The 18,926-nt window shown below is 44.3% G+C and overlaps 1 protein-coding gene across 1 annotated transcript in view; it reads right to left on the bottom strand.

Annotated features, from left to right (window-relative positions):
* Positions 1-69: 69 nt before the first annotated feature.
* Positions 70-18,926, bottom strand: part of LOC146567753 (uncharacterized) — a 30,633-nt gene continuing 11,776 nt past the window's right edge. The window contains exons 3-4 of the mRNA XM_085287749.1: positions 4,145-5,665; positions 70-3,677 (exon numbers count right to left, since the gene is read on the bottom strand). Of these exons, the coding sequence (XP_085143875.1) occupies positions 3,183-3,677; positions 4,145-5,665 (2,016 nt within the window). The 3' untranslated portion in view covers positions 70-3,182. The remainder of the gene's footprint in view (positions 3,678-4,144; positions 5,666-18,926) is intronic.

Raw genomic sequence — 18,926 nt, 5'->3', positions numbered from 1 at the left:
CATGTTAACCGCTTGCAAGTTTCATACGCGGCAAACTACATATGTATAAAAAAAAAATCGATTTCAGGATTTAATGAATCGATATCGTTTTATTCCAGTTAGAATCGAATTTAATCAATGAATCGATTTTTTAAACCCACCCCTATAGCAGATATAACACCGTCACCCTCCGTCATTGCTTTAATTGGAATGTTTCCGTTTCGTTTCTTTTTTGTTGTTGTTGCTCACAGTTCATGTGGTTTCTTTCTTTCTCTTGTCTTTCACTGCTGTGGTCACCTACTTCCCCAACTTAGACATTCACATTATTCACACTCTCATTACACATACATATAGGATCTTGGGGGTGGGCACAATCACGGAGTCCAAATTACCATCAGGGTGTACACCTCACCCCTGGCGTCGTTGCCCACCTCTCAATTTTAAATACACTTAGACATTAAGGGCTATCAGGAGGGACTATGCGCTTACCTGCTGCTCCTTGGCAGGTAGCTCCATGCCCTCCTGGGTTTTAATTGCACCTTAGAACACACATGCATCAACACTACAATGAGCGGGTGGAGGGAGGTTTGGAGTCTTCTCCCACCCCCGTTCTCTGCGGCCTGCTGGAGCGGGAGGGCTAGGAGGAGTTGGCCGTCCGACTGCGGTCTGGGGTGTGGGGCCTCCCTGCTGCTACGGAGTCGGGGTGGTCTGCCTCTCCCCACCGCAGGGAAAAGGGTAACACCACCTGGGTCTGGGTGCAGTTCCCCCCTCCAGGGGCAAGGGTACCTAGACCCAGTTTGTAGAGTACGCTTGGGGAGTGTGATCGTGTGTACAGCGTCTCTTTATGTCTGTCTCCACGTTGGTTGAGTGTGGAGTAAGTGCACATGAGAGCATGAGGGTGGGAATGGATGTTTGTGTCTGTGTGTGCCTGTATGTCTGTGTCTATATGTCAGGTTGGGTATCAGACGCCACCTCTCTGGGGACACCTCAGGCCCTCCAAGGTTTGGAGGCCTATCTCCACCCACCACCACTTCCCCTGCCGGTGGCGGACTCCCTCGGGTGTCGGTGCGTTGGTGGTTCTTTGTGTCTGGGGGTGGGCGTCCAGGTACACACCGGCTCACTCCTTGGCGGCCGCTTATCGGGGCCTGGAGCCTGGGGCTCGCTCGGGCCCCTTCGGAGGTGGGGTGCCCCCGGCCTCTCGGCCTGGGGCTCGGTCACTCAGGCACAGCTGGGGGCCGGCGGAGCTCATGGGCGCGTCACTGCAACTCCCCCTGGCTTCTGCTCCGCGGCTGCTGAGTGAACCCTCATCTGGGACTCTCCTCAGCTCTTACTGGAACAGTGGCGCGGCTGCCCCTCTGTTGGTCTTCCATGGTCTCTTGTGTTCTGGGGGCCTCTGGATGTCTGGAGTTTTGATCTCCTCCATACCCGCTTCACACCCTGGAGGACGGGGCTGTGGCCCCCCCACACTCCCTAGCAGATCGTTACATGGAAAAACCTTTGGAATACAAGCATGCTGATCCACACAGGTATGCACACGGGTGTTCACTGCTCGCAGACCCAAATTACACCTTTCTTGGCCGCTACTTCGAAGCACATCTGTCCTGCGTGCTGCACAACAACATTGAATATTTAGTATTTACTGCTGTTTACACTTAGCTAGATTAATGCGATGGTGTTGTGTTTAGTATGTTGCTTTGTTTTTTTTGCTTGTTTTCTATTTTTCTCTCAACAGGTGATCCAGGAGATTTTTATTTTTTTTCTCCCCCCCTTTCTCACTGTCCCTCTCCCCTTCTGTTTTTCCTTTCCTTCCTCCCTTTCCTATCCCTCACTCATGTCTGTCCCGTCTGTAACATCTGAAAATAAAATATAATAAATAATAAAAACAAAGATCGACCAAATGGACCAATACGGCAATGCCACGATGATCCATTTGGCAAAGTAAATCCATTGGGTATCCTTGTTGGTCTTCAGACAACAATTCTGATGGCTAAAGAACCAAATGGGACAGGCAAAAAAAAAAAAAAAAAAAAAAAAAGTAAAAAGGCCATTACAATAGCAGCTCATTCGTTAAACATTTCCGAATGAATTTCAATCAATGATAAACCTTTTTTATTGGAAGTTAATTTAAGAGAGTTTAAGTAATATTCAATTTCAATCAAAAACAAATTAAATGATGGGGTTGAGTTTTGAAATTTACATTTATGTATGTGGAATTTCCCAAAAAAGATGGAGCGACCGAAGAGTGAACTGTCAAAAGTACTGAATATGACGTAACGTATTTATGTGCGAATGTGTAATAATTAAAGTCAGTCATATATCCACAAATATATATATATATATATATATATATATAATATTCACGCACACATTCACACACACATTCACCCTGGGGCGCACTGACAGAGGCGAGGCTGCCGGACACTGGCGCCACCGGGCCCTCTGACCACCACCAGTAGGCAATGGGTGAAGTCTCTTGCCCAAGGACACAACGACCAAGACTGTCCAAGCTGGGGCTCGAACCAGCAACCTTCCAATTACAAGGCGAACTCCCAAGTCTTGAGCCACAATCGCCACAATGAGCCACAGTCTGTTCTCTTAGGCAGCATCATTAGAAGACATAGCATACATTTTCACTGCTATGCAGATGACACCCAGCTCTATCTGTCCATGACTCAGGCGAAGGGGGTCTGCCCACGACGGCCATGGCGCCCAACCCATAGCCTGGAATGCGGCCGGTTGACTGCAGACCCAGACCTAGAGGCTGGACCAGGTGACGCAGAGGCAAAAGCAAAGGTGGCTGTAGGCGCCCTAGAATATTCAGACGGTAATTGGCATTTTGAGGCGCCATAAGGCCAAAAGCGTCATTGGCTCTCGTGAGCTTAACCCTCAAATCAACATTATTGAGCAATAATCTATCACAGAAAAAGATGTTGTAAAGTGTGAAGTGTCTTTGGGGGGGGGGGGGGGGGAATCTTGAGAGTTTGTGACTTGGACTTTGATTCTAAGTCTCGTACTTTGCAAAATATATACGCAAATAAATTTAAATAAAGTTAAGTCGCACACACAAACGCCACCTTGGAGAAATGACTACTATATCATTGTAAAATTCCCTAAAGGAAAGAAAAAAAACCTTAATGATCTTATGAATATCTTTCAAACTTTCTAAATCCCAGAAAGTCGAGAAATCAGATCCAAGTGTGACATCAGCTGACACTTTTTACAGGAGACTCCATCTGAACTCTGTGGAGCCTGATCTCAAGGTTTTTAAGTCTGATCCTGAAACCAGAAGAGGATCTTTCTGTCTCTTCAGATTCATTGTGATCCAATGATTTCGGTTCTGCATGATACTGCTGATGTTTGCACAGAGCAGATAATGAAGTGAATGTTTTTGCACATTGGTAACAATGAAACTGTTTATTTACAGCGTGGGATTGTTTATGCACTTCAAGATGATCCGCAGTGGTGAAGGATGACCCACACTGGTCACAGACTTGCTTTTTGACGTCACTGTGACAGAGTTCATGTTGTCTTAATTCACTTGGTGTGGTGAAGCCTCTCCCACATTCTTTGCAGTAGTTCATTTTGTCTCCAGTGTGTCTGCGTTGATGTCGTTTTAGGCTCGCTTGCTGATTGAACGTCTTCTCACCACCACAGTGACGACAGGGCTGAGAAGTGGATCCATCTGTGTCGCTCTGCTTCTAAACAAAGACATAAAAGACAGTGAAGGTCAGGCAATTCCTTCAACATTTTTATCTTGAACACCGCCTGAAATAAAGAGCATCTGTGCCAGCATCCAATTACATTTTACTATTTACATTATAACACTCAACTTACTGGCTTACAATAACTCTTAATTTGTAGGTAATCTAATTATTGGGAAGATTGGTGATTAAACTCCTGGATGCTCTACTCTGCATGCCACAAGATACAAACCCCAAGCTGCTCTCCGATGCATCTATTGGAGTGTAAATGTTAGATTGATAGGAAGGGGAGGAGATTTTAAAACTTTACATTTTTCCAACATCAGGAAAGTTTCAGGAGAATTGTGTCAGATTTGACTGAATATTCTGTACATGAAGTTTTCATGTCTCATTTAGTTTTGAAATTAAACTTCATTCACATAATACTTCAAACTAACTACAACTGTAAAAAGAAAAATACATACCTCACAGTAACTGCACTTGTAGAGTTTCTCTCTGCTGTGAATCTTTTGGTGTGATTTGAGGTAACGTGGAGATTTAAAAGTCTTCTCACACAGTTCGCATTTATAAGGTCTCTTCCCAGTGTGGGTAAACATGTGCCGATGTAAGTTTTTGTATGTCACAAAAATTTTGCCACACTGATCACAGAAGCAAAAATCCTTTTTAGTGTGAATGCGTCGGTGAATATTACGGCTGAGTGGCCATCGGAAGGTTTTTCCACAAATGTCGCAGCTGTACGCTTTAACTGCACTGTGGATGAGTTGGTGTCTTTTTAAGCTTCCTGGCTGGGTGAAAGACTTTCCACACAACTCACAGCTGTACGCTTTAACTCCACTGTGGATGAGTTGGTGTCTTTTTAAGCTTTGAGAAAACATAAAAGACTTTCCACAAAACTCACAGCGGTATGCTTTAACTCCACTGTGTATGAGTTGGTGTCTTTTTAAGCTTTCAGAAAACGTAAAAGACTTTCCACACAACTCACAGCTGTATGCTTTAACTCCACTGTGGATGAGTTGGTGTGTTTTTAAGTATGCACTCTGCGTAAAAGACTTTCCACACAACTCACAGCTGTATGCTTTAACTCCACTGTGGATGAGTTGGTGTCTTTTTAAGCTTTCAGGACGGTGAAAAGACTGTCCGCAGAAGTCACAGCTGTACGCTTTAATTCCACTGTGGATCAGTTGGTGTGATTTTAAGCTTCCAGCCCGGTTAAAAGACTTTCCACACAACTCACAGCTGTATGCTTTAATTCCACTGTGGATGAGTTGGTGTTTTTTTAAGTTTCCAACCTGGGTAAAAGACTTTCCACATTCATCACAACTATACGGCTTAACTCCACTGTGAACAAGTTGGTGTGATTTTAAGCTTCCAGCGCGGGTAAAAGACTTTCCACACAACTCACAGCTGTATGCTTTAACTCCACTGTGGATGAGTTGGTGTGTTTTTAAGCTTCCAGCCCGGTTAAAAGACTTTCCACACAACTCACAGCTGTATGCTTTAACTCCACTGTGAACAAGTTGGTGTGCTTTTAAGCTTCCAGCCCGGGTAAAATCCTTCCCACACTCATCACAGCTGTATGCTTTAACTCCACTGTGTATGAGTTGGTGTCTTTTTAAGCTGTCAAGACGGTGAAAAGACTGTCCGCAGAAGTCACAGCTGTACTCTTTAACTCCACGGTGGATGAGCTGGTGAGTTTTTAAGTTTCGAAAAAGGGAAAACGACTTCCCACACTCATCACAGCTGTATGCTTTAACTCCACTGTGTATGAGTTGGTGTCTTTTTAAGCTGTCAGGACGGTGAAAAGACTGTCCGCAGGAGTCACAGCTGTACGCTTTAACTCCACGGTGGATGAGCTGGTGAGTTTTTAAGTTTCGAGAAAGGGAAAACGACTTTCCACACTCATCACAGCTGTATTTTTTCTCTCTCTTTCTTCTGTGAGGTTTGTCAGCCTCCTTAGAGCGCTGACTTCTCGCTCCATGTTGGTCCTGCAGTGACAGAGATACAAACAGAGGCAGTGAGTGAAATGCAGTCGTGGAACAAACTCAACCTTCAAACTTCCTCCACTAACACTAGTTTTAAACCAAAGGTTGAAGTAGTTCCTTTTCAGTCAATACACTCGGTACAACACACGTGCTATGGGATATCATGCCCTCACGTGTCCTGGCTGAGGAAACCTTTATTCACGCCTTTAAGGAAGAGGATCTGTGATGACGTGTGCACAGCCCCACATGCAAACATATCCCCCTGCCATCACAGTCACCCCTCAGTTATTACACTCTTTGGGATCTTACAAAACTTCAAACGACTCGTCGACTATTAAATTAGTTGTTGACAATGATGTAATTTAAAACGATGTAATCGTGACTAGTCGACTAATCGTGGCAGCCCTACTTGTGACATGTGCAATGACAATAAAGTTGAATTCTTTTCTATACTATTCTAACCACAATAAAGAGCAGAGCTACAGGTAAGCTAACTGAGAGTGACTGGGGTTCAAGCGTCAGGAACAGCGCTCATGACGGTTCTTTCCCTCGTGCACGAGCAAAACAAAGAGCTCTGGTGACTTGCGTCTTGCTCTTGCCATTGTAGTAGAGTTGTCTTGGCATTCCAGCAATAGGTTTATGCTAGACAAACCTATCAATAAGTTTCCTTGTGTGATTATAGATGGGCAGTCCACCGTTTTACCTCCCTCGTGGTTACTTCTTCCCTCCGTATGCTTTGTTTATACTGGGGGATGAGGAAGATGGCGTTGTGGTCAGACTTCCCAAAGGCCGGGTGTGAGACAGCTTTGTAGCCCTGCTTGTATGGCGTGTAGCAGTGATCCAAAATTCGATCCCCTCTCGTTGGACACGAGACATGCTGGTAAAAGTTTGGCATGACTTGTCTGAGGTTCGCTTTGTTAAAGTATCCTGCTACAATGAGGGCTGCGCCCGGGTCCTTGTTTTGAAGCGAGCTCAGCACATCATGTAATTCGGACAAAGCCATACCTGTGTCCGCTTGGGGTGGGATGTAGACCGCCGTGGCGATGACCGAGGTGAACTCACGGGGCAGATAGAAAGGGCAGCACTTAATGCTCAGGAACTCCAGATGTGGCGAGCAGCCGCTGGAGAGAGTAGAAATGCTCCTGGCATCACACCACTTTCTGTTTACCATGAAACACACTCCCCCACCTTTGGTTTTGTTTGACTCTGCCGTTCTGTCCGCGTGGAGCACAAACAATGAATCCGACGGAGTTACGGCCTGGTCCGGCACGGTGGGGGTCAGCCATGTCTCCGTGAAGCACAGAATGTTGCAGTCCCTCATGTCACGTTGGAAGGTGACCCTTGCTCTTAGGTCGTCGAGCTTGTTCTCCATGGATTGTACATTGGCCAGTAGGATACTGGGCAGTGGTGCGCGATGTGCCTGCTGTCTCAGTCTGTTCCTAATACCAGCGCGTTTCCCCCGGCGCTTCTTTGTTCTGCGCCTCGGATGAGCGGCCCGTCCTTTGTTGTTCTCCGCGCCGCGTAGAATCTCTGGCGGACAGGAAGGGTCGGGTTTAAAAGTGTCCAAGATTAGATGTGCAACCTTGGCATCGATGTTTATAAGTGATCCGCTGTCTTAAACTATAAGACTAGAGGATTTTGGGATGAAAACCAGAGCAAAAAATAGGTAAAAAACAAGAAAAGTAGATAGTCGGAGCGGAGTGGTCAGGAAGGCGTCTGGACGTGGCCGCGCCATCTTGTATAGTTAGGGCCCGAGCACTGAGAGTGCGAAGGCCCTATTGTATCTGCTCCGTTTCTTATTATTATTAGGGCCCGAGCACTGACAGTGCGAAGGCCCTATTGTAATTGCTCTGTTTATTATTATTATTATTATTTCGGCAAATGAATTGGCCTTTTGAGGGCCTAAACATGCTCGAAAACTCATGAAATTTTGCACACGCGTCAGGTCTGGTGAAAATTTACGTATTTTAATGTTCTCAGACATGGCCAGGGAAAATTAGCTCAGTAGCGCCACCTAGAAAAATGAAAAACGCGAGCCCCCGGTATGGGTATGATCTACATGTTTGAAAGTCGGTACACCTATATAACTTTCAGAGTCGAACAAAAAAGTCTATTATGGCAATGTCCTAAACCCAACAGGAAGTCCGCCATTTTGGATTGAAGGTGACATTTTGGCTCTGATTTTACCGTTTCCATGCCTCGAACTTTAACGAACTCCTCCTTGGGATTTGGTCCTATAAGCTTCAAATTTGGACAGTGTCAACTACACCCTTGTGCCATGTTAAATTGCGGAGCTTTTGAGTTTTCACAATACTATGAGGCCGTGGCGCCATGGCGAATTTCGATGACTCGCCATGAAAATCTTATTGCCTCTCATTTTGTCATACATTTTCTGACCTTGACCAAAGTGAACACATATGATAAGGCTCCACCCCTGAACATATTTCAACTGCCATATTTGACACCAGGGACAGCGCCACCTAGTGGGAACAGGAAATGTCATGTTTTACACTTTGGGGTACAGTATTGTGATGGGTGACATCTGCAGCCTCAAATTTCTCCAGGAAAGCCTTAAGGAGTTGGTCTTGGGTTACAGTGAAAACTGTGACTTTTCACGAAAGGGTGTGACCCCAGCAGCATGGCGAACTTTGATGTCACGCCATGAAGAAACAAATTAGTATAACTCAATGAAATCCAGTCTGATCAGTACCAGACTTTACAGGCATGATGTCAGACCCGCCCTGAACAGATTGATATGCCCATTGTCGGAAATACGGACAGCGCCACCTAGTGGCAACAGGAAATGTCATGGCTTTAACTTTGTTGTACTGATTTTCACAGGTTGATCGTGGCCACCTCAAAAGCGGTGAATATCACCATCAGTCCCTTGTGATGCTTCAGTGCAAAAATTGTGACTTTAAACTGAACGGCGCACCCTGGTGGCAACGCGGTTCATCATGAAAGATGAAGTGGCTTTTGAGGGGCTTGGAAAGTTTATAGAGGCTTGAAATTTGGCACACACCTCCAAATGGATGAAGGCATTGTTGTTATGTAACCATTTTCCTTGAATAGCGCAAAATGGCTCCACAGCGCCCCCTACAATATTTCAAAACATCAGCCCCTGCTCTGTGTTTCATCTATGAGTCTGACACTTGGTAAGCTTGTGTAAGATATCAAGATGTACAAAAAAGTCTCTTGGAGCAATATCCCAAATCCAACAGGAAGTCAGCCATTTTAAAATTCATGTGTAATTTTGATGACATTTTCCCCCCTTTTCAGGCCTCATACTTTGACGAACTCCTCCAAGGGATTTCATCATATTGAAGCATTCTTCAGTGTGTAGAATCTAAAGACCTTTGTGATGTTAAATTGCGAAGCTTTTTCCGTTCAGGGAAACGGGGTGGTCATGGCGGCACGTAGAGTTTCAATCACTCGCAAAAAGCAGTAATCTGCTGTCACTAAAAAACACAATGTCCAATCTCTCCCAAAGGTCGCAGGTGTGATGAGACTCGAGCTTGGAAATGTTTGTTATGCTATTTGTCAATAATGGTTAGAGCGCCACCTAGTGGCATGACTATAATCCTGGTTGAATAAGATGAAATGTTAGCTGGTGATTAAAAGCATGAAATCCATCAATGTGACATCACATCGGACGTGCCGGTTTGAGGTGTTGGCAGTGGCTCGACGTGCCGGGGGTGCGAGGGCCCTCATAACGCTGCTTGCAGCTTTAATTAGGGCCCGAGCACTGACAGTGCGAAGGCCCTATTGTAATTGCTCTGTTTATTAGGGCCCGAGCACCGAGAGTGCGAAGGCCCTATTGTATCTGCTCCGTTTCTTATTATTATTATTATTATTATTATTATTATTCAGGCGAAACAAGGGCCTTTTTGAGGGCCTAAACATGCTCAAAAACTCATGAAATTTTGCACACATGCCAGGTCTGGTGAAAAATTTTGTATTTTAATGGTTTTACATATGAGCACTGGGAAATGGCTCTAGAGCGCCACCTATGCCTTGTTAAATGCAGCCCTACGACCACATCGTTTGAGCTACATGTATGAAATTTGGCACACATATGTATCATGCCAAGACGAACAAAAAAGTCTGTGGGCCCATTGACGCAAACCCAACAGGAAGTCCGCCATTTGGAAGAGAAGGTGACATTTTGGCTCTAATTTTGCCATTTCCATGCCTCGAACTTTTGCGAACTCCTCCTTGGGGTTTCATTTCATAACCTTCAAATTTGGACAGTGTCAACTACACCCTTGTGCCATGTTAAATTGCGGAGCTTTTGAGTTTTCACAATACTATGAGGCCGTGGCGCCATGGCGAATTTCGATGACTCGCCATGAAAATCTTATTGCCTCTCATTTTGTCATACATTTTCTGACCTTGACCAAAGTGAACACATATGATAAGGCTCCACCCCTGAACATATTTCAACTGCCATATTTGACACCAGGTACAGCGCCACCTAGTGGGAACAGGAAATGTCATGTTTTACACTTTGGGGTACAGTATTGTGATGGGTGACATCTGCAGCCTCAAATTTCTCCAGGAAAGCCTTAAGGAGTTGGTCTTGGGTTACAGTGAAAACTGTGACTTTTCACGAAAGGGTGTGACCCCAGCAGCATGGCGAACTTTGATGTCACGCCATGAAGAAACAAATTAGTATAACTCAATGAAATCCAGTCTGATCAGTACCAGACTTTACAGGCATGATGTCAGACCCGCCCTGAACAGATTGATGTGCCCATTGTCGGAAATACGGACAGCGCCACCTAGTGGCAACAGGAAATGTCATGGCTTTAATTTTGTTGTACTGATTTTCACAGGTTCATCGTGGCCACCTCAAAAGCGGTGAATATCAACATCAGTCCCTCGTGATGCTTCAGTGCAAAAATTGTGACTTTAAACTGAACGGCGCACCCTGGTGGTAACGCGGTTCACCATGAAAGATGAAGTGGCTTTTGAGGGGCTTGGAAAGTTTATAGAGGCTTGAAATTTGGCACACACCTCCAAATGGATGAAGGCTTTGTTGGCATGTGATCATTTTCATTGAATAGCGCGAAATGGCTCCACAGCGCCCCCTACAATATTTCAAAACATCAGCCCCTGCTCTGTGTTTCATCTATGAGTCTGACACTTGGTAAGCTTGTGTAAGATATCAAGATGTATAAAAAAGTCTCTTGGAGCAATATCCCAAATCCAACAGGAAGTCAGCCATTTTAAAATTCATGTGTAATTTTGATGACATTTTCCCCCCTTTTCAGGCCTCATACTTTGACGAACTCCTCCAAGGGATTTCATCATATTGAAGCATTCTTCAGTGTGTAGAATCTAAAGACCTTTGTGATGTTAAATTGCGAAGCTTTTTCCGTTCAGGGAAACGGGGTGGTCATGGCGGCACGTAGAGTTTCAATCACTCGCAAAAAGCAGTAATCTGCTGTCACTAAAAAACACAATGTCCAATCTCTCCCAAAGGTCGCAGGTGTGATGAGACTCGAGCTTGGAAATGTTTGTTATGCTATTTGTCAATAATGGTTAGAGCGCCACCTAGTGGCATGACTATAATCCTGGTTGAATAAGATGAAATGTTAGCTGGTGATTAAAAGCATGAAATCCATCAATGTGACATCACATCGGACGTGCCGGTTTGAGGTGTTGGCAGTGGCTCGACGTGCCGGGGGTGCGAGGGCCCTCATAACGCTGCTTGCAGCTTTAATTATTATTATTATTATTATTATTATTATTATTATTATTATTATTATTATTATTATTCCGGCAAATGAATTGGCCTTTTGAGGGCCTAAACATGCTCGAAAACTCATGAAATTTTGCACACGCGTCAGGTCTGGTGAAAATTTACGTATTTTAATGTTCTCAGACATGGCCAGGGAAAATTAGCTCAGTAGCGCCACCTAGAAAAATGAAAAATGCGAGCCCCCGGTATGGGTATGACCTACATATTTGAAAGTCGGTACACCTATATAACGTTCAGAGTCGAACAAAAAAGTCTATTATGGCAATGTCCTAAACCCAACAGGAAGTCCGCCATTTTGGATTGAAGGTGACATTTTGGGTCTGATTTTACCGTTTCCATGCGTTGTACTTTAACGAACTCCTCCTTGGGATTTGGTCCTATAAACTTCAAATTTGGACAGTGTCAACTACACCCTTGTGCCATGTTAAATTGCGGAGCTTTTGAGTTTTCACAATAGTATGAGGCCGTGGCGCCATGGTGAATTTTGATGACTCGCCATGAAAATCTTATTGCCTCTCATTCTGTCATACATGTTCCGATCTGGACCAAAGAGCACACATATGATAAGGCTCCACCCCTGAACATATTTCAACTGCCATATTTGACATCAAGGACAGCGCCACCTAGTGGGAACAGGAAATGTCATGTTTTACACTTTGGGGTACAGTATAGTGATGGGTGACATCTGCAGCCTCAAATTTCTCCAGAAAAGCCTTAAGGAGTTGGTCTTGGGTTACAGTGAAAACTGTGACTTTTCGCAAAAGGGTGTGACCCCAGCGGCGTGGCGAACTTTGATGTCACGCCATGAAGAAACAAATTAGTATAACTCAATGAAATCCAGTCTGATCAGTACCAGACTTTACAGGCATGATGTCAGACCCGCCCTGAACAGATTGATGTGCCCATTGTCGGAAATACGGACAGCGCCACCTAGTGGCAACAGGAAATGTCATGGCTTTAATTTTGTTGTACTGATTTTCACAGGTTCATCTTGGCCACCTCAAAAGCGGTGAATATCACCATCAGTCCCTCGTGATGCTTCAGTGCAAAAATTGTGAGTTTAAACTGAACGGCGCACCCTGGTGGCAACGCTGTTCAACATGAAAGATGAAGTGGCTTTTGAGGGTCTTGGCAAGTTTATAGAGGCTTGAAATTTGGCACACACCTCCAAATGGATGAAGGCTTTGTTGGCATGTGATCATTTTCATTGAATAGCGCGAAATTGCTCCACAGCGCCCCCTACAAAATTTCAAAACCACAGCCCCTGCTCTGTGTTCTATGTATGATTCTGAAACCTGGTAAGCTTATAGGAGATATCAAGATGTACAAAAAAGTCTCTTGGTGCAATATCCCAAATCCAACAGGAAGTCAGCCATTTTAAAATTAATGTGTAATTTTGGCAACATTTTCCCCTCTTTCCAGGCACCGTTCTTTGACGAACTCCTCCAAGGGATTTCATCATATTGAACCAATCTCCAGTGTGTGGAATCTAAAGACCTTTGTGATGTTAAATTGCGAAGCTTTTTACGTTCAGTGAAACGGGGTGGTTATGGTGGCACTTAGAGTTTGAATCACTCGCCAAAAAGCAGTAATCTGCTGTCACTCAAAAACACAATGTCCAAACTCTCCCAAACGTCTCAGGTGTGATGAGACTGGAGTTCGGAAGTGTTTGTTATGCCATTTGTACATAATGGTTAGAGCGCCACCTAGTGGAACGACTAACTAATCATGAATGAATGAGTTGAAATGTTAGCTGGTGGTTAAATGCATGAATTCCATCAATGTGACATCAGATCGGAGGTGCTGGTTTTAGGTGTTGGGCTTGGCTCGACGCGCCGGGGGTGCGAGGGCCCTCGTAACGCTGCTTGCAGCTTTAATTATTATTATTATTATTATTCCGGCAAATGAATTGGCCGTTTGAGGGCCTAAACATGCTCGAAAACTCATGAAATTTTGCACACGCGTCAGGTCTGGTGAAAATTTACGTATTTTAATGTTCCCAGACATGGCCAGGGAAAATTAGCTCAGTAGCGCCATCTAGAAAAATGAAAAACGCGAGCCCCCGGTATGGGTATGACCTACACGTTTGAAAGTCGGTACACCTATATAACGTTCAGAGTCGAACAAAAAAGTCTATTATGGCAATGTCCTAAACCCAACAGGAAGTCCGCCATTTTGGATTGAAGGTGACATTTTGGCTCTGATTTTACCGTTTCCATGCCTTGTACTTTAACGAACTCCTCCTTGGGATTTGGTCCTATAAACTTCAAATTTGGACAGTGTCAACTACACCCTTGTGCCATGTTAAATTGCGGAGCTTTTGAGTTTTCACAATACTATGAGGCCGTGGCGCCATGGCGAATTTCGATGACTCGCCATGAAAATCTTATTGCCTCTCATTCTGTCATACATGTTCCGATCTGGACCAAAGTGAACACATATGATAAGGCTCCACCCCTGAACATATTTCAACTGCCATATTTGACATCAAGGACAGCGCCACCTAGTGGGAACAGGAAATGTCATGTTTTACACTTTGGGGTACAGTATAGTGATGGGTGACATCTGCAGCCTCAAATTTCTCCAGGAAAGCCTTAAGGAGTTGGTCTTGGGTTACAGTGAAAACTGTGACTTTTCGTGAAAGGGTGTGACACCAGCAGCATGGCGAACTTTGATGTCACGCCATGAAGAAACAAATTAGTATAACTCAATGAAATCCAGTCTGATCAGTACCAGACGTTACAGGCATGATGTCAGACCCGCCCTGAACAGATTGATGTGCCCATTGTCGGAAATACGGACAGCGCCACCTAGTGGCAACAGGAAATGTCATGGCTTTAATTTTGTTGTACTGATTTTCACAGGTTCATCTTGGCCACCTCAAAAGTGGTGAATATCACCATCAGTCCCTCGTGATGCTTCAGTGCAAAAATTGTGACTTTAAACTGAACGGCGCACCCTGGTGGCAACGCTGTTCAACATGAAAGATGAAGTGGCTTTTGAGGGTCTTGGCAAGTTTATAGAGGCTTGAAATTTGGCGCACACCTCCAAATGGATGAACGCTTTGTTGGCATGTGATCATTTTCATTGAATAGCGCGAAGTGGCTCCACAGCGCCCCCTACAAAATTTCAAAACCACAGCCCCTGCTCTGTGTTCTATGTATGATTCTGAAACCTGGTAAGCTTATAGGAGATATCAAGATGTACAAAAAAGTCTCTTGGTGCAATATCCCAAATCCAACAGGAAGTCAGCCATTTTAAAATTAATGTGTAATTTTTGTGAGTTTTTCCCCTCTTTCCAGGCACCGTTCTTTGACGAACTCCTCCAAGGGATTTCATCAGATTGCACTATTCTTCAGTGTGTGGAATCCAAAGACCTTTGTGTTGTTAAATTGCGAAGCTTTTTACGTTCAGGGAAACGGGGTGGTTATGGCGGCACGTAGACTCTCAATCACTCGCCAAAATGCAGTAATCTGCTGTTACTCAAAAACACAATGTCCAGTCTCACCCAAAGGTTGCAGGCATAATGAGACTCGAGTTCGGAAAAGTTTGTTATGCCATTTGTACATAATGGTTAGAGCGCCACCTAGTGGAACGACTAGCTAATCATGAATGAATGAGTTGAAATGTTAGCTGGTGGTTAAATGCATGAATTCCATCAATGTGACATCGATCGGACGTGCTGATTTTAGGTGTTGGGCGTGGCTCGACGCGCCGGGGGTGCGAGGGCCCTCATAACGCTGCTTGCAGCTTTAATTATTATTATTATTATTATTATTATTATTATTCAGGCGAAACAAGGGCCTTTTTGAGGGCCTAAACATGCTCAAAAACTCATGAAATTTTGCACACATGCCAGGTCTGGTGAAAAATTTTGTATTTTAATGGTTTTACATATGAGCACTGGGAAATGGCTCTAGAGCGCCACCTATGCCTTGTTAAATGCAGCCCTACGACCACATCGTTTGAGCTACATGTATGAAATTTGGCACACATGTGTATCATGCCAAGACGAACAAAAAAGTCAGTGGGCCCATTGACGCAAACCCAACAGGAAGTCCGCCATTTGGAAGAGAAGGTGACATTTTGGCTCTAATTTTGCCATTTCCATGCCTCGAACTTTTGCGAACTCCTCCTTGGGGTTTGATTTCATAACCTTCATATTTGGTCAGTGTCAACTACACCCTTGTGCCATGTTAAATTGCGGAGCTTTTGAGTTTTCACAATACTATGAGGCCGTGGCGCCATGGCGAATTTCGATGACTCGCCATGAAAATCTTATTGCCTCTCATTTTGTCATACATTTTCTGACCTTGACCAAAGTGAACACATATGATAAGGCTCCACCCCTAAACATATTTCAACTGCCATATTTGACATCAAGGACAGCGCCACCTAGTGGGAACAGGAAATGTCATGTTTTACACTTTGGGGTACAGTATAGTGATGGGTGACATCTGCAGCCTCAAATTTCTCCAGAAAAGCCTTAAGGAGTTGGTCTTGGGTTACAGTGAAAACTGTGACTTTTCGCAAAAGGGTGTGACCCCAGCAGCATGGCGAACTTTGATGTCACGCCATGAAGAAACAAATTAGTATAACTCAATGAAATCCAGTCTGATCAGTACCAGACTTTACAGGCATGATGACAGACCCGCCCTGAACAGATTGATGTGCCCATTGTCGGGAATACGGACAGCGCCACCTAGTGGGAACAGGAAATGTCATGGCTTTAATTTTGTTGTACTGATTTTCACAGGTTCATCATGGCCACCTCAAAAGCGGTGACTATCACCATCAGTCCCTTGTGATGCTTCAGTGCAAAAATTGTGACTTTAAACTGATCGCCGCACCCTGGTGGCAACGCGGTTCACCATGAAAGATGAAGTGGCTTTTGAGGGGCTTGGAAAGTTTAAAAAGTCTTGAAATTTGGCGCACACCTCCAATGTGGTTAAGGCTTTGTTGTTATGTGATCATTTTCATTGAATATCCCAAAATGACTCCACAGCGCCCCCTACAAAATTCAAAATCACAGCCCCTGCTCTGTGTTTTATGTATGAGTCTGAAACCTGGTAAGCTTATAGGAGATATCAAGATGTACAAAAAAGTCTCTTGGAGCAATATCCCAAATCCAACAGGAAGTCAGCCATTTTAAAATTAATGTGCAATTTTGGCAACATTTTCCCCTCTTTTCAGGCATCCTTCTTTGACGAACTCCTCCAAGGGATTTCATCAGATTGGACCGATCTGCAGTTTGTGGAATCTAAAGACCTTTGTGATGTTAAATTGCGAAGCTTTTTACGTCCAGGGAAACGGGGTGGTTATGGCGGCACGTGGAGTTTCAATCACTCGCCAAAAAGCAGTAATCTGCTGTCACTCAAAAACACAATGTCCAATCTCTCCCAAACGTCTCAGGTGTGATGAGACTCGAGCTTGGAAGTGTTTGTTATGCCATTTGTACATAATGGTTAGAGCGCCACCTAGTGGAACGACTAACTAATCATGAATGAATGAGTTGAAATGTTAGCTGGTGGTTAAATGCATGAATTCCATCAATGTGACATCAGATCGGACGTGCTGGTTTTAGGTGTTGGGCGTGGCTCGACGCGCCGGGGGTGCGAGGGCCCTCATAACGCTGCTTGCAGCTTTAATTAGGGCCCGAGCACTGAGAGTGCGAAGGCCCTATTGTATCTGCTCCGTTTCTTATTATTACGGCCCGAGCACTGAGAGTGCGAAGGCCCTATTGTATCTGCTCCGTTTCTTATTATTATTATTATTATTATTATTAGGGCCCGAGCACTGAGAGTGCGAAGGCCCTATTGTATCTGCTCCGTTTCTTATTATTATTATTATTATTATTATTATTATTATTATTATTATTCACCCCAAACAAGGGCCTTTTTGAGGGCCTAAACATGCTCAAAAACTCATGAAATTTTGCACACATGCCAGGTCTGGTGAAAAATTTTGTATTTTAATGGTTTTACTTATGAGCACTGGGAAATGGCTCTAGAGCGCCACCTATGCCTTGTTAAATGCAGCCCTACGACCACATGGTTTGAGCTACATGTATGAAATTTGGCACACATGTGTATCATTCCAAGACGAACAAAAAAGTCAGTGGGCCCATTGACGCAAACCCAACAGGAAGTCCGCCATTTGGAAGAGAAGGTGACATTTTGGCTCTAATTTTGCCATTTCCATGCCTCGAACTTTAACGAACTCCTCCTTGGGATTTGGTCCTATAAACTTCAAATTTGGACAGTGTCAACTACACCCTTGTGCCATGTTAAATTGCGGAGCTTTTGAGTTTTCACAATACCATGAGGCCGTGGCGCCATGGCGAATTTCGATGACTCGCCAAGAAAATCTTATTGCCTCTCATTTTGTCATACATTTTCTGACCTTGACCAAAGAGCACACATATGATAAGGCTCCACCCCTGAACATATTTCAAGTGCCATATTTGACATAAGGGCCAGCGCCACCTAGTGGGAACAGGAAATGTCATGTTTTACACTTTGGGGTACAGTATTGTGATGGGTGACATCTGCAGCCTCATATTTCTCCAGGAAAGCCTTAAGGAGTTGGTCTTGGGTTACAGTGAAAACTGTGAGTTTTCGCGAAAGGGTGTGACCCCAGCAGCATGGCGAACTTTGATGTCTCGCCATGAAGAAACAAATTAGTATAACTCAATGAAATCCAGTCTGATCAGTACCAGACTTTACAGGCATGATGTCAGACCCGCCCTGAACAGATTGATGTGCCCATTGTCGGAAATACGGACAGCGCCACCTAGTGGCAACAGGAAATGTCATGGCTTTAATTTTGTTGTACTGATTTTCACAGGTTCATCGTGGCCACCTCAAAAGCGGTGAATATCACCATCAGTCCCTCGTGATGCTTCAGTGCAAAAATTGTGACTTTAAACTGAACGGCGCACCCTGGTGGCAACGCTGTTCACCATGAAAGATGAAGTGGCTTTTGAGGGTCTTCGCAAGTTTATAGAGGCTTGAAATTTGGCACACACCTCCAATGTGACGAAGGCTTTGTTGTTATGTGATCATTTTCATTGAATATCCCAAAATGGCTCCACAGCGCCCCCTACAAAATTTCAAAACATCAGCCCCTGCTCTGTGTTTCATCTATGAGTCTGACACTTGGTAAGCTTGTGTAAGATATCAAGATGTACAAAAAAGTCTCTTGGAGCAATATCCCAAATCCAACAGGAAGTCAGCCATTTTAAAATTAATGTGTAATTTTGATGACATTTTCCCCCCTTTTCAGGCCTCATACTTTGACGAACTCCTCCAAGGGATTTCATCATATTGAAGCATTCTTCAGTGTGTAGAATCTAAAGACCTTTGTGATGTTAAATTGCGAAGCTTTTTCCGTTCAGGGAAACGGGGTGGTCATGGCGGCACGTAGAGTTTCAATCACTCGCAAAAAGCAGTAATCTGCTGTCACTAAAAAACACAATGTCCAATCTCTCCCAAAGGTCGC

The sequence above is a fragment of the Mchenga conophoros genome, linkage group LG9 (genome assembly GCF_057382185.1).
Source record: "Mchenga conophoros isolate Kocher_MC1m ecotype Shallow Benthic linkage group LG9, M_conophoros_male_GT1.1, whole genome shotgun sequence".
NCBI classification, from domain to species: domain Eukaryota; kingdom Metazoa; phylum Chordata; class Actinopteri; order Cichliformes; family Cichlidae; genus Mchenga; species Mchenga conophoros.
The sequence above is the reverse complement of the archived record's forward strand: the minus strand, read 5'-3'. Positions and strand labels throughout refer to the sequence as shown.